This window comes from Malaya genurostris, chromosome 2 (assembly GCF_030247185.1).
Source record: "Malaya genurostris strain Urasoe2022 chromosome 2, Malgen_1.1, whole genome shotgun sequence".
In the NCBI taxonomy this organism is placed as follows: Eukaryota; Metazoa; Arthropoda; class Insecta; order Diptera; family Culicidae; genus Malaya; species Malaya genurostris.
The window spans coordinates 27,644,977-27,660,755 of record NC_080571.1 but is presented as its reverse complement, the minus strand read 5'-3'; the positions used below and the strand labels follow the sequence as shown (position 1 = coordinate 27,660,755).

Here is a 15,779-nt window from a genome sequence, read left to right as displayed (position 1 = left end):
TAAATCTTCCATATGATTGAAAATTGGAACAAATCAGCTCATTCTGTTTAGAATCACAATTCAAGAAAAGCGAACATTTTAGTTTAAAACTCTTCCGTTTTTCGGAAATCTGGTCGAAAAATAAACAGCAACAAACACATTCCTATATGGAGTTTCTCTTGCAGAATTTATCCGGTGAAAGCAGGTCGGAAGGTACCGAATTGAAAATAATGAACGATTTCGTCCACACCACAATGCTTATTATTTTGATTATTATTATTATTATTATTATTATTATTATTATTATTAATATTATTGTTATTATTATTAATAAAAAATTACGAAATTACGTTGTATGTTTATTTTTTCAAATAAATTGCAATTCATTGACATTTTTTTGTTCTTTCGGTCGCACTTATCATGAAATAGCTTTGACACTCATCGCCATGTAATTGCGAAACCGGAAATCAGATCCGGATGAAGTTTCACAACAGCCTTTGAAACAACGTGAGCTTTAATTAAAGCTATGATTTGCGAAAATCGGTTCAAGCATTGCTGAGAAATTGATGTGAATTCCATTTTTGAAGTTTTTCTTCGCTGCTTCCGGAACAGAAAAAGGGGGAACCAGTAGTGCTGAATTGATTTTATATGTACGTATGTGTGAAGCCACCATCAGTTCAAGGCATTACCAGTGGATGCAGGTAGGCTTACAGTAGATCCGAATTTGATTATCAGATAACTTTCATATTACTGCTGTTAAGAAGGCCAAAATGGGCTTTGAGGACCCGGCGCCTTCCAGCAATAACATCCGGCCATATAATAAAAGAATTCGCTGTACCAGCTTAAACCTGCCTGATGGTTTGTTTGTTAGAAGGGTGCGTCTTACTCATTTCAGACCTTCTGGGGAAAACACACAGCTTTCCCCTGTGAATCGGGTTGACATTTCACTCCTTCATCCAGTCATTCACTTGTAAGATACCCTGATGCACTCCCATCCCTCTTCCCTTACAATGTACTTGGGCATAGTATTATATAATATAACATAATACACTTTAATATAATTTCCGGCAATAAAATACAATAAAACACAATATAGTATAAAACGGTGCAAAATGGTAAAGTGTATTATAGTCTACTATAATATTTTATGATGAATATAATAGTATCATAATGTAATGTGACATAATATAGTAAAATATACCATAATATATTATGATATAGTTTGGTCACTATACGACACTTAATATAATAAAATATTATTATGCATAAAATAAACTTCATAAATTTTTTTCATATGATATAAAATCAGACAGACCCTTCAAGGCTGTCTTGAAAGGATTATCAAATGATCAAAGTATTGATGAAATTAAAAATGAACTAAAAGAACTGCTTGGTTTTGACCCTTCCCAAGTAATACTTATGAAAAAAAGAGCGAATGGTACTTCTAAACCACGCTCTGGAATTTCCCATGAACTTTACCTAATACACTTCAATCGAAGTGATGTAAACAATTTGAAAATTTTAGAAAAAGTACGTTTCATTTCCCACATTAAAATTCATTGGGAACATTATAAACGGCATAGTCGTATTGCAAACTTAACGCAATGTCGTCGTTGCCAAGGCTTCGGTCATGGAACCAAAAATTGTCATATGGATATACGGTGTTTGAATTGTGGTAAATCGCATTCGAAAGACGTTTGTCCAATGAATGAAACCACTGATGAATTTTCATGTTCAAATTGCAATGGAAATCATAAATCCAATTTTTTGAAATGTCCTGTCAGGGAAAAAATTTTAAACGCTCGTTCGCTTCGACAACAAGTCAAATCAACGACCTTAAATTTACAGAACATACCTGAAAAACAAAAAACCGTTACAAATGCCACGCCTAATTATACTAAGGCACTGATTTCTTCGAAACAAAAAGCAGGTACGCCTTCCAATTCGTCTTCTAACGAAAACAATTTATTGACAGGTAGATCGACCTCGTCATCATCTTCTTCTAATGTCAGTTATGCTGGTATATTAGGTAGAAATCTATCACCTATTTCTTCTAATGTAAATAATCAAAACACAGGACCGCCTCGCAGTTCATCTTCTAACGAAAACAATTTATTAATAGGTAGACCGGCCAAATCATCTTCTTCTAATGGCAGTCTACCTACAAATATTCCTTCAATGCCATTCGCTTCTTTAAATGAAGTCGATTTAGGCGATATAACTGAAAATAAAATGATCTACCTACAAGATCAACTTTTTCAAATGATCATCCAAATGAATTCGACTTCATCACTTTTTGAAGCATTTCAAATCGGATGGAAATTTGCAAATAATATTATAATGAATTTAAAATTTAACAGTGATGTTAAATAATTATTTGAATATTTTAAATTGGAATGCTCGATCTTTGAAATCGAGTGAAGATGAATTTTATAATTTTCTCAAAGTTCACAAAATTCATATTGCCATTGTGACAGAAACTTTTCTTAAACCAAATGTAAAATTGAAAAGTAATCCACATTATGTGGTTCATCGATTTGACAGGTTTACTGGAATGGGTGGTGGAGTTGCCATTTTTGTCCAACGGCAAATTAAACATCGAATTTTACCTTCTTTCAATACTAAAGTTATTGAAAGCTTGGGAATCGAAGTTGAAACCATTCATGGAATTTATTTCATCGCTGGAGCATATTTGCCATTCCAATGCACCGGCGATCAATTAAATTTCTTTAAAGGCGATTTGCAAAAACTTACAAGATATCGATCGAAATTTTTCGTAATAGGGGACTTAAATGCTAAGCATGTCCAGTGGAATTGTAGGCAAAATAACAGTAATGGTAAAATACTTCATAATCAACTCTCAGCTGGTTACTTCACAGTTCTTCATCCCAGTAATCCTACTTGTTTCTCTTCCGTGAAAAACCCGTCTACAATTGATCTGGTTCTAACAGATCAAAGTCACATTTGTAGTGAACCGATTACACATGCTGACTTTGACTCAGATCATCTTCCAGTAACATTCAGACTTTCCAACGAAGCTATAATTAATTCAATTAGTTCTATTTTCAACTATCATAGAGCTAATTGGTTGGATTACAGATCTCACATTGAAAATCATGTGGATCATGAAACTATTTTAGAAAATTCTGCGGACATCGACACAGCAATTGATACATAATTTGAATCATTATATTATCGAAGCTAGAAATCTTTCAGTTCCCAAAGCTCAAACTAAATTAAATTCTCCTATCATCGATGACAATCTTCAACTGCTCATTCGGTTGAAGAATGTTCGTCGACGACAATATCAACGTTCTCGTGATCCTGCTATGAAAAACATAGTTAAGCATTTACAAAAAGAAATTAAACATAGATTTACTCTTTTGCGAAATGAAAATTTCGCTAAAGAAGTTGAACAAATTAAACCATATTCTAAACCTTTCTGGAAACTTTCTAAGGTTCTTAAGAAACCTCAGAAACCAATTCCTGCTCTCAAGGAAGGATATCAAATACTTCTCACAAATGGTGAAAAAGCTCAAAAGCTAGCTCAGCAGTTCGAGAGTGTCCACAATTTTAATTTAAACGTTGTGAGTCCTATTGAAAATGAAGTCTCACTGAAATATGATCATATTTCAACCCAAGTGTTATCACACGATGACATTATTGAGACGAATTTTGATGAAATTAAATCAATTATTAGGAAACTCAAAAACATGAAGGCTCCTGGTAATGATGGAATTTTTAATATTCTTATTAAAAATCTTCCCGATGTTGCCTTGAGACTCCTGGTTAAAATTTTCAACAAGTGTTTTTCATTAGCTTACTTCCCAAAAAGATGGAAAAACGCTAAAGTAATTCCTATCCTAAAACCTGATAAAAACCCAGCAGAAACATCAAGTTATCGCCCAATTAGCTTACTTTCTTCTATCAGTAAACTTTTTGAAAAAATTATCTTGTTGAGAATGATGACTCATATAAATGAGAATTCAATTTTTTTACCAGAGCAGTTTGGATTTCGTCATGAACATTCAACTACTCATCAACTTGTCAGAGTTACGAACATGATAAAAGCAAATAAATCTTCTGGGTTATCCACTGGAGTTGCTCTTCTAGACATAGAAAAAGCATTCGACAGTGTTTGGCACAAAGGTTTAATAGCAAAAATGTCTGATTTCCAGTTTCCTATTTATTTGATCAAAATGATTCAAAATTATTTAACTGATCGTACTCTTCAGGTTAGCTATCAGAATTGTAAATCTGAATTGCTACCCGTACGAGCCGGTGTTCCGCAGGGTTCGAGTGTAGCTCCAATCTTGTATAATATTTTCACTTCTGATCTTCCAAATCTACCCGTTGGTTGTCAGAAATCGCTATTCTGTGACGACACAAGTCTGTTAGCCACAGGTAGAAATCTAAGAGTGATCTGCAGTCGCCTACAAAGAAGTTTAAATATTTTCAGTGATTATCTGTCAAAATGGAAAATTAAACCAAATGCAGCAAAAACGCAATTAATTATCTTTCCTCACAAGCCAAGAGCTTCTTTTCTTAAACCAAACAATAATCACATTCTCAAATTGAATGGCTTGGAATTGACATGGTCTGATCAAGCTAAATACTTAGGTTTAACGTATGACAAAAAACTCACTTTCAAGGATCACATTGAAGGAATCCAGGCAAAGTGTAATAAATATATTAAATGTTTATATCCTCTTATAAACAGAAATTCTAAGCTCTGTCTAAAAAACAAATTGTTAATTTATAAACAAATTTTCAGACCAGCCATGCTTTATGCGGTACCAATTTGGTCAAGCTGTTGTTCCACCAGGAAGAAAACGCTTCAAAGGATTCAGAATAAAATTCTGAAAATGATTCTGAAGCGTCCTCCCTGGTTTAGTACAAATGAGTTACACAGACTCACAAATATAGAACCATTAGATGTAATGTCACATAATATTATAAGCAAATTCCGACAAAAATCGATGCAATCTTCAATTGAATCGATTCGCTCTCTGTATTAGTTAGTAAGTTAGTATATAAGTTCCTTTTCCCCATTACACAATACAAGTAGGTTTAGAATTTTCCCTACACAAAAATCTCAGAATTGCGGAAGCAAATGATGTCCTCATGGTAATAACCAAATCATGTATATAACAGGGCTGAAAAGTCACCACTTGTGGCTGAACACCCAATTTAAATCTTAATAATTTAATTTTAACTCATATTCCAATAAATAGTTATTTAAAAAAAAAAATAATAATAATAATTATGCATAAAATATAAAAATGTAATACATCACAATGCAATATAATACACTTATAATTGTGTATATAAAAATAATGCATTACAATACTATATAAAACAATACCAAACATTGTACCATAATATAGTATAATATAGTACAATGTAATATAATATAATACAACAAAATATGACGTAATATAATATGATACAATTTAATAATATATGTGTAAAGTGAAATGTGTAGTATGGAAATGAAAATGCAACTGATAATGATAATGATTATAATAATTGTAACAATAGTAATAATAATAATAATAATAATAATAATAATAATAATAATAATAATAATAATAATAATAATAATAATAATAATAATAATAATAATAATAATAATAATAATAATAATAATAATAATAATAATAATAATAATAATAGTAGTGCTGAATTGAGTTTATATGGCTACAAACTAACAAGTTCTGCAAACTAGAAGAATTTATCAGACAGTTTTAAGGGATTGGCACCTGTTCATGACCATCGTTTGTAAATAAATATACTACTGTTGGTACAAAATAGTAAGACTTTGTTCATAATTTCAAAATTCTTTATTTATTCTTTCCAATCTACTTCGTCCCGCTCAACTTGTACTAATCAAAAACACTTGCTTGCGACATTAAATTATCACCGAAGGTCTTTTGCAACATTCTAATCGTTTCGGCATCAGAAATTTGATTTCGCTCACAAAATTTAAGGGAGTTTCTTTGTTGAATAATTCCACTCATTGCCTCTGGTATTAAAATTGTCGAAAAAATTAAGGGGTACCTCTAATTTTCCATCCATTGTTGCCATTTTATTCTGCCAAAAGGAACCATCAACGAGGGTGCGAATTAGTGATGGGCAGAACCCTTCATTTAAAAAAAACCGTTCAGCCACTGTAGCACTTCTCCTATGTAGGGACTGAATGCCAAACAGGTCACAACTTGACAGGACCATTGTAAGGATTAATGTAGTGATGGGCAGAACCGTTCATTTTGAAAGAACCGTTCAGAACTAAACAGTTAAATCAAAAGAACTAGCGAAAGAACGAAGGAACTAGTTCTTTTGATTCAACTGTTTAGTTCTGAACGGTTCTTTCAAAATGAACGGTTTTGCCCATCACTACATTAATCCTTACAATGGTCCTGTCAAGTCGTGACCCGTGCGAATGTAATCATCGCATGAAGTGGTAAGGAGTGTATCAAAAATAAGCTATCCACAAATTTTTCTTTCAAATTATGATAAAAAACTATATTTCATTCAAACTCCTTCCTTTATTGTACGAGGTTAAATTTGAGCATAATGAAAACCGGATGGAATTTACGTTATTCATTCACGAATTTTCGGACTTTAGATTGAACGCTTTTCATCAAGCTCCGGACAAGTGTTGCATCGCATTTTTTGGACGCTTGAGCCCTAATGTTTTTGAACTCCTGCATGTTCCCAGCTGCCTTACCAGTTTTCTTGAAAACACTCTTCACGATTGCCCAGTAAAGTTCGATGCGTCGAAGCTGAGGGCCATTTGGTGGATAGATATTTTCCTCAACTAAATTTATACCCTTTTTCCGCAAGCCAATTGAGAGTGGTTTTGGCATTGTGAGCCGACGCTAAATCCGGCCAAAACAGTGGAGGTTTACTATGCTTCTGTAGTGTAAAAAATGGTTGACTTCAAACTACATATTGCTTGCATACCAGTACCTTTCGACCGAATTTCTCCACTTGAATCGACCTGTCCGCATCGCTCACATCCTCCCCAATGACGACAGTAAAGACAGTGTGGACATTGTAGGGTTTTTTGAGTCTTCCTTCACATAAGTCTCATCGTCCATCAAAACGCATACATCCGAACACTGGATCATACCGACACTCGTTCCTGCTTTTTGGCCAAATCACGTATTGACATTGATTTGTTCTTCATGATTAGAGATACCACTTTCGGGTCCAGTTTCGGGTTGGAAGAAAACCCGATTCTTCCCTCTTCCTGGTAGTTCATCCAAAGAATAGTGTTCCCCAAACTTATTAATGATGGTTTTAATACTGACATGGCAAATTCCAAACCGCTTCGCTTATTTTCGCATAGTAATACCCTTCTCACTTAGCCATGTGTTCAGAACTTTAATTTTCACTTCCTTTTCAATACGCGACATTTTGAAAACGCAGAATTTCAACCGCACAAACAAGTAAACAAATGAAAGCTGACAGCCAAACGCACAGCATGCTGTGATCTGAGCATAAAAAACCATCACAAATACATGCGTATAACACAAATGTATGAGGATAGCTTATTTTCGATACACTCCTTAAAATGTTTTAGTACTGTTTTCTCATGATTTGAGGTACTTCCTTTGATCAAAATTTATCGATAGTAATACATCTTTGGAATAAATTAATCGATTTGAATCTTCATTTCCATAAAAAAAATCTATAACAGGATTGTTATGTAGTTTTTGTCTATTTTGCACAACGCCAGGAAATAAGCAAACTTTAATTGTTGGAGATTTCCATGCTCATTTAGGATACGAGGATATAGTTAAAGAGGATGAAGTTTATATCGGCAGAAGGCTAGGACATAGTAATTCGAATGAAAATGGAGAAATATTCAAATTGTTCCTTCATATGAATCGTCTTAAAAATGTATCTTCTAAAATCGGAAAAGGTGTTGCAATAGCGTGGAAATGTAGTGAAAAACAAAGTCAAATTGACCATATTTTAGCTCCACAGTTGACGAATTACAGGATTATATACATAAAAGGAAAATGGACAACATTAAAAACAAATCATAAAATTATTCTAATTGGCTTACAAATGTTCAATACGAAAAACGTACGAAAGAAAACTCAGACCAAAATCAGAACTAAAATAGGCTTGCTGAGAAATATTCAAATTCGAAAAAAGTATCAAGAAAGTTTGCAGAAGATACCAATATCAGTTGATGTTAATAATAATAGTATGGATGAGTGTTATGCAGACCTAGCAAGAAGATTTAAAATAGCAGCTGCGAAAACGTTGAAGGGTCCAAATATTCCTAACACACCTAGAAGAAGAAAAGCCAGAACACGGTTGATAGAAGCATTAGGTAAATTGAAAAAGCGACCATACATGCAAAATTATAGATATATAGTCGACAATAGGAGATACGAGTTTAACCAGGCTATAAAAGAGCATAAAGAAAAAGAGATTAGACAATTTTTCAGGAAACTAAACGATCTTCATATTAATATTCGCCTCAAAAAAACGTATAGCTTTTTGAAAGATTTTATCAGGCAACGAAAAAGAATGGAAACCACAATTAGCGCTAGGGTTTGGGAAGACATACTACAAGAATGTACATGACCAGATATTGATCTCTGCGAAGAGCATGATTTTGTACCTTTGCCAAATCCACCTTCTACGCAAGAAATTGAGAATATGATAAGAAGATCATGTAATGGTAAATCTCTAGGACTAGATAGAGTAAGTTCGGAATTTATAAAATATGCCGACCATGATTCAATAACACTACTAGCAGCAATAATGATAAAAACCTACGTCAATAATGAAATGCCAAAAGAATGGTTTCAATCAGTACAAGTACCAATCCCTAAGAAATCAGGAGCTTCGGAAGCCGATCATTTTAGAAGAATATCATTATGCAATGTAGCTTACAAAATATACGCGAGATGGATAGCAAATCAGATAAAAAAATATGCAGGAGAACCCGGTCTTCATCAAGCAGCTTTTTCAGCAAGTAGATCAACGGATGATCATATTTTTGTGGCCAGACGCATGATGGAAGAATATTGGAATTCAGGAGAAACGTTATATATTCTAGCTTTAGACATACGTAAGGCTTTTGACACTGTTAAACTGCAAAGTTTAAAAGGAATATTACTAGGGCTAAATATACCTTCAAGGTTAGTGGATAGGGTATTGCTATGTGTAAAAGGAGAAATCACGAGAATTTTATGGCAAGGTCAATTATCTACAGAAGTGAAGAGAGATAAGGAATTAAGCAGGGATGCCCATTATCACCAATACTATTTAACTTAATAATACAAAATGTTTTAACAAAAGTCGAAAATGTAATCCCAGAATTGAAACTATTGGACATAGGCTGCTTAACACTTCCACTTATCTTAGCATTCGCAGACGATCTTTTGATAGTTAGCAAAAGCAAGGATAAATTGGAAAATCTAATAAGTGTCTTAGAAGAGAAATTATTGGAGGCAGGTTTAAAGATAAACAACAAAAAAAGTCAGATTATGATACGATTGCCAAACAATAACGCAAAACTCCCAGAGGAAATAGTACTAAATGGCACGAGTTACAAAGTTAGTGATAGTATAAAATATTTAGGAGTGTGTCTAACAGCTGATTGGAACAGGAAAATGACAAATAGGCAAAGATGTAGGAGTGTTTTAAAAGCTTCTAGAATGGTTGTAGAGTTTTGTAAAAATTTCAATCCTACTTGGGAAACGGGAAAATTAATATACAATACAGTGCTTTCTCCAGCAATTCTCTATGGTACTTAGGTTGCAGAATTAACAAAAAAAAAAAGAGTAGGATATCCTTAAGTGGATACGAGAAATCAATACTGAAGAATATCTTTAGTAATTGCAAAAAACCATCACACTTAAGATTTAATGCTATGAAACTATTGGGAGGGAAAACAATTAACAGAAGAGTACGAGTAGCTAGGATAAATTATTATGGACATATCTTACGTAGAGAGTATAAGCATCCGCTACGAATAGCTATGAAACTAAAATTACATAACAGAAAAGAGGGGAGACCAAGCATAACATGGAATGACTCCTTGAAACAGGACCTCGACAAATATTCACTGAACAGACAAGAATGGAAAGAATTAGCCAAAGATAAAGAAAAACTTAAACGAAAAGCTGAGGAGATATACAACAGCAATACTAGTGAAATATCAGAGGGTGAATCTTCCAATGATGAAACAAAAGGGAAACATTTCAAGATATGGAAAAAGAGGAGAAACTAAAGTATTACAGCGATCTGTACGAAACAAAAACAAAATAGAGATAACACATTAAATTACTAAATAACAATAGTACCAATACTTGTACATACAAATTATGTCTTAGAGTCTATATCTAACTATATCACATAAAAATATAAAAAAGTACTACAATAGATTACATCTGAAAATATAATATAAACATCAATAGGAAGAGATAGATGAGTACAATTATTACTATTAATTATTTATTTCTATTTGTCATGAGAGCATAGGTGATAATGAATTGAATGGTATAAATCGGCGACAACTAAAACAAAATAATAATTACCCAGATGAAATTGTAGTGAATATAAATCAACAGTTTAATGCTGTAGATATGAAAAATAATATTAGGGCCAAATAGAGAATCAAGAGACATACGGAACAGATGCTGAAACAGGGAAGAATGAAAAGAATGCGGAAAGTTGCGCGAAACGAAAATATAAGTGCGGTATTCAAATAAACATTCACATAATAACCTTCATAAATTTGGGCTGACAAATAAAATCGTGGCACTCTCCAGTAGATCGGTAGAATCGAAATTGCCCGGTTCGACATCATCTCGCGAATTTTTTTTTATATTATAATGAATGTTTTAGTGGTAGTGACAGTTAATTGTAAATTGTTACTTTCATTTCTACATAATTATAATAAACATTTTATTATGTTATTATTATTATTATTATTATTATTATTATTATTATTATTATTATTATTATTATTATTATTATTATTATTATTATTATTATTATTATTGTTATCATTATTATTATTATTATTCACTTTATTATTGCTAGTATTCACATACTAGATGCAAGATAACTTTATTCATGAGACATTTTTTAAATGTTCCCATAAGTTTAATTCAAGGCAACAACAGAAGCGAAGAAGTACAAGACCCGACACAACGCAATATCCTTTGAAGCAAGAAATTTATTGTCATTATCGTTCCATAACCTAGAAAGGAAAATTACAAATCTTAACATATACAATTACACTAAATTTCAATCCTTGAAGCCATGTACAGAAGATACCAATTATTAGCCAGCAGACGATAACAATTCTGGATAGCTCTATCCATACGACCGAAATTTTGATACCTTCTCAATAAATCCAAAAGGTAAGTCCAATTAATAAAAAAAAGTATATAGAATACCAAATATAAATTATAGTTGCCTACAGGCAGAATGGTTTATGGTTTATATTATATGGCATTATATTGTATTGAATAATATTATAATATATTATATTGTATTATATAATATTATATTATACTATATTATATTATATTATATTATATTATATTATATTATATTATATTATATTATATTATATTATATTATATTATATTATATTATATTATATTATATTATATTATATTATATTATATCGTATTGTATTATATATTGAATATTGAGAGGAACCAACAGGGCACCCGATGGAAGCGTTTTGGGTAGGGAGAGTGGAAATGTCAACTTCCTGCTATTAACAATTCGTGGAGAAAGGGAGGGCTCTTCTCCGCACCTATTGGGACTAATCTCCATTACGACGGCTTTCACTGCGATTGACTCATAAGATTCTAGACATTGGAAGGAGACCCTACAACCCTTCAGTGGAACGTACGGGCGAAATTCTTATTAGCGAATTGAACTGGAACCACATACTACTCTATACTTCTTCATACGGTGTTTAGTACATTATGCTCAATGGGTAGTGATTGATCAACTCGTCAAGGGAGGGCAGGCCGCTGCAATAAAACAGTTGTTTTGCTACAATAGGTGGAAGCAACACATCATACACATTTTGTACAACGCCAGGAAACAGCTCATTGCTTATGATAAATTCTCTTGGTAATACAAACAAATAGATTTCAGTGTTTAACTTAAATTGTGATTCCATATTACTAAATAAATTGAAGATTTTTTTCAGATAAACAGCTTCCGGATTACAAAAACCAAATGGTGACATAAAATTAACGATGTCTCCAAATTGTTGGATTATTCTCACTTTAAGATGAATTTGTGAATCAAACACAATTTCTTTTGGATTCGTGTTTATATTTAACCAGTTTGGAATCAAACCAGTTGTCACATTTGCCATTCGTCAATATGAATACTCGGACATGAATTTTCTTCTATTTTCTGGTTCTCAATTTTGTTATCTTCGTACATTGCTCAATTCGGTAATAATTATCTCGAAATTTGAATTTAAAATTAGGCTCATAACAGTTTAAGTACTGTAGGTTTCCTTTCCTCCGCATTTGTGATATATTTTTAATGGGTCGATAAAATGATGCTCGCACATTACAGCTTCTCGTGCAATGTTTAATATTACTATGCATATTGTTAATATAATTAAAAAAAACTGTTGAGTGAAAAGGAACGCCACCTACACTCTTCAATCATTTCTCCTGTATTTTACCGAGATCACTCTACATAAAGAATGCACATTTGCCTACTCATATGTGGACTGAAAATCAAACAGACATACCCTTAACAATAATGTCCAAACTGAAACCGACTGGCGAAGAAAGTCAATGTTATGTGCATCAGCTTTCAGAAAGTTTGGAAACTTGTACAGGGTTCCGCAAAGGAATCTGACACATTTTGTTTTCCGATTACACTGGAACCAAACAAAGACGCGAAAAACCGAACACGACATCGGAAAGTAGAAGAATGAAGCTTTATTGCCGTCTAGTAGTTTTCCATCATGGATCACTGGAGTGTAGCTCATTGCGTTTTTATTTAGCACTTAACTCTAATCCGGATGTAATCAAGGCTTCCTTTTCTATCCTACACCGGTGTGGGTGCCACCGTTGAAAACGAAAAAGCTATTACATTTTCCAAAGAACGAAACTCCGAGTATTTCGGAACACTGAAAAGCGCAAAATAGTTCCATTGAAAAAAAAAACAAAAATTATAAAGATTCTGCTAGTTTTGTTAAAAGAGGATCATATTAAAAACTCTCCGCTTTATGAACGCAAACAATGAGTAACTTCAACCGAAGAATTAGGTTATTTCGGCTCTGGTTGTGGGTCACTGTTGTTCGGAAAAGCGCCGTCGGGAATCAAAATCAAACAAGTTGTCATGGGCTACTGCGATTACGATTCTCTACAGTAGAAAAACCACGAGCAGCGCATTTTTCCGCTAGGCCATCTGCTTTCTGTCATTCAACGAGGCGGTATCGTTCGCTTGAATTACTGCCGACACTGCCGCCGCCGGTGGGTGCCGTAAAAGTCTTGAGTACCACCACCACCACCACCACCACCCGGTTCCTCCAGCAGTTCGATTGGACAGGTTATTTTTAACTCGATGATTTTCTTCTAGCCGCCAAGTAAGTTGAGTCACACATCGCCCGGTCCGAAAAATTTCCCCCTGGAGCGGGTGACTCCTCCACTTGAGCACTGGCAATGGACGTCATTTTTATGGGGCCATTTTTAAGTAGTGTACCTCGCCGGACGTCGCCTACACCGCAAAACGGAGGCGAATTTCCACGGAAAATCCCGGTCCCGTAAGATAGAAATAAAAAAAACAGCACACAACAAACCGACCGCAGATAAAACCGTCATTTCGAGAACGCGGCCGCTGTCTTCTGTCGGTTCTCTCGGTTCTCTCGGTTGAGTGGCCGGACCGAACGAGACTTTATCTGAGTCACAATTTACGTTCGAGCACTGTCTTTGATGACGCGATCCTGGAAAATCTAGGCCAATCGTTGCGCGACTGGTTCTGGCTTAACTTGGCTTGGCTTGGCATGGCAGCAGATATCGAACGTGAAATGATGGATTAATACTTTAGATTCGAGACAATTTAATGCCTGTTCTGTTTGAAGACATGTGGCTTTGGGCGTTGTGCGAAGCAACGGTCCGCGGAATGACGGCAATGCGATCCGGATCGGTTTGTTTGCGTTGATGATTTTGTACCATTTTGAGAATTGCTAGTTTTCTTTATCTGGAAGAAGCGTTCAATTTGAGAAAAAAACCATATCGCTATCACTAAAAAAAACATGTAAATTTACGCCTCGAAAGATAAACGCAAAATGAGTGTCGCATATCCCTTAAATTTAGAAGATGTGATATTCTGTCTTCACCCAAGAAAACACGGCATGCTTGGATTTACGATTCGTGTAAGCTTCGTTTTTACTTATGACGTTTTCGCTTGATACCAAACCTAACCCAGTGTCCACCCTAACTGCTGTCAAACCGTTTGTTTGAAGCTAGTTTCGAACCTAGTTTTAACGTTGCTGAACTGAAAATCGAGTCAGTTTCGAACCTGTTTTTTATGTCAGGTCTGCTCAAAAGCCCCTTTGCTAAGTGCGAAATCAACACAATTTCGTGAAAAGTGTTTGTTTGATGAAACTACCCTGGGTCAGTTTCAGTTTTTTTTTCAAGCGAATACGACATTAGAGTGTATTTAGCTTGCATCTTTCCGTGCACTTAATCAAACACTTTGACAATCAATCATTGCATCTATTAATAGGTACTGGATTAGTCGGCAATTCTTGGGCCAACTATAAAACTGTCTACAGGCTTAAACTGCTACTCACTTGTTGACAGAATCACACCCCGGGTAGAATCCACCAAAGTTCGATCAAAGTGAAGTGAAATGAATTTTCTTACAAGTTTAATATGTTTGAGCCTAACGACCGCGAGTCTGGTAAATGTTTCAAAAGCGTCGTCAAAAGGAACAATTAATCGATTTTCCAATCTACATGACATTACAGGCGTACACAGAAAACCAAAAATTGACACTAAACTATATCACAGGAAAATGTACGGAAAAGTTGGACATCGAGTTCAACGGTGATTTTACGGAACAGTGGTCAAACACCGGAGTCCTTTTCCCGGATGAGGAAAAATCGAAAGTAAGTAAGGAACGATGGAATGTGTCGTCTAGACAATATTGGCAATATTTTTCTTTGTAGAAATTTGCATATTGCATCGAAAGCATGGTCGACGCGGTAGAAGCTGATGGAATGATCAACACTCAAAATCTGGTTGCTTTTCTGAGCGATAGTCACGACGTTCAGGCAATGATGGAACTCATTGATGAATGTAACACGGGTGAGGGAGACACCCCCGAAGATAAGGTGTACAACTTCTACAAGTGTTTCTGGAATAACATATCATTTGAGATGTAACGGGATGAGGAGGAAAACAAATGTTTTAATTTTCTGGTTTGGGCTTGATGATTATTCATGCTGTTACAAATATCACATATAGCAGCGTATTTACCTATTTCTTTATTTGTTCTATACCAATAAACAAAACGTCTAGCCTATTGTTTCATTTTTACAACTCCGCCATGGTTGGTGTGTAAAAATTTGATAATGCCACTTTGCAAATATTGCGGTTTATAAAAACTGTCCCAGGAAGTATGGCCACAACCAAAATCGCAATGGTTCAGAATCTGTCAATTTTTATGGCTGCGTCCTGTTGTTTACACTCTTCTCTAACCACTTCTGCAGTTGTTTATTCGTTTTCATTAGTTTGTTTCGAAATGTGTGGACTGAACGATTGAACAAC

The 15,779-nt window shown here is 34.3% G+C and overlaps 1 protein-coding gene across 1 annotated transcript; it reads left to right on the top strand.

Annotated features, from left to right (window-relative positions):
• Window positions 1-14,807: 14,807 nt before the first annotated feature.
• Window positions 14,808-15,525, top strand: LOC131431634 (uncharacterized). The gene is made up of 3 exons (XM_058597465.1): window positions 14,808-14,910; window positions 14,978-15,118; window positions 15,179-15,525. The coding sequence occupies exons 1-3, from the start codon at window positions 14,860-14,862 to the stop codon at window positions 15,392-15,394; spliced, it is 408 nt and encodes a 135-aa protein (XP_058453448.1). The 5' UTR covers window positions 14,808-14,859; the 3' UTR covers window positions 15,395-15,525.
• The last annotated feature ends 254 nt before the right edge of the window (window positions 15,526-15,779 follow it).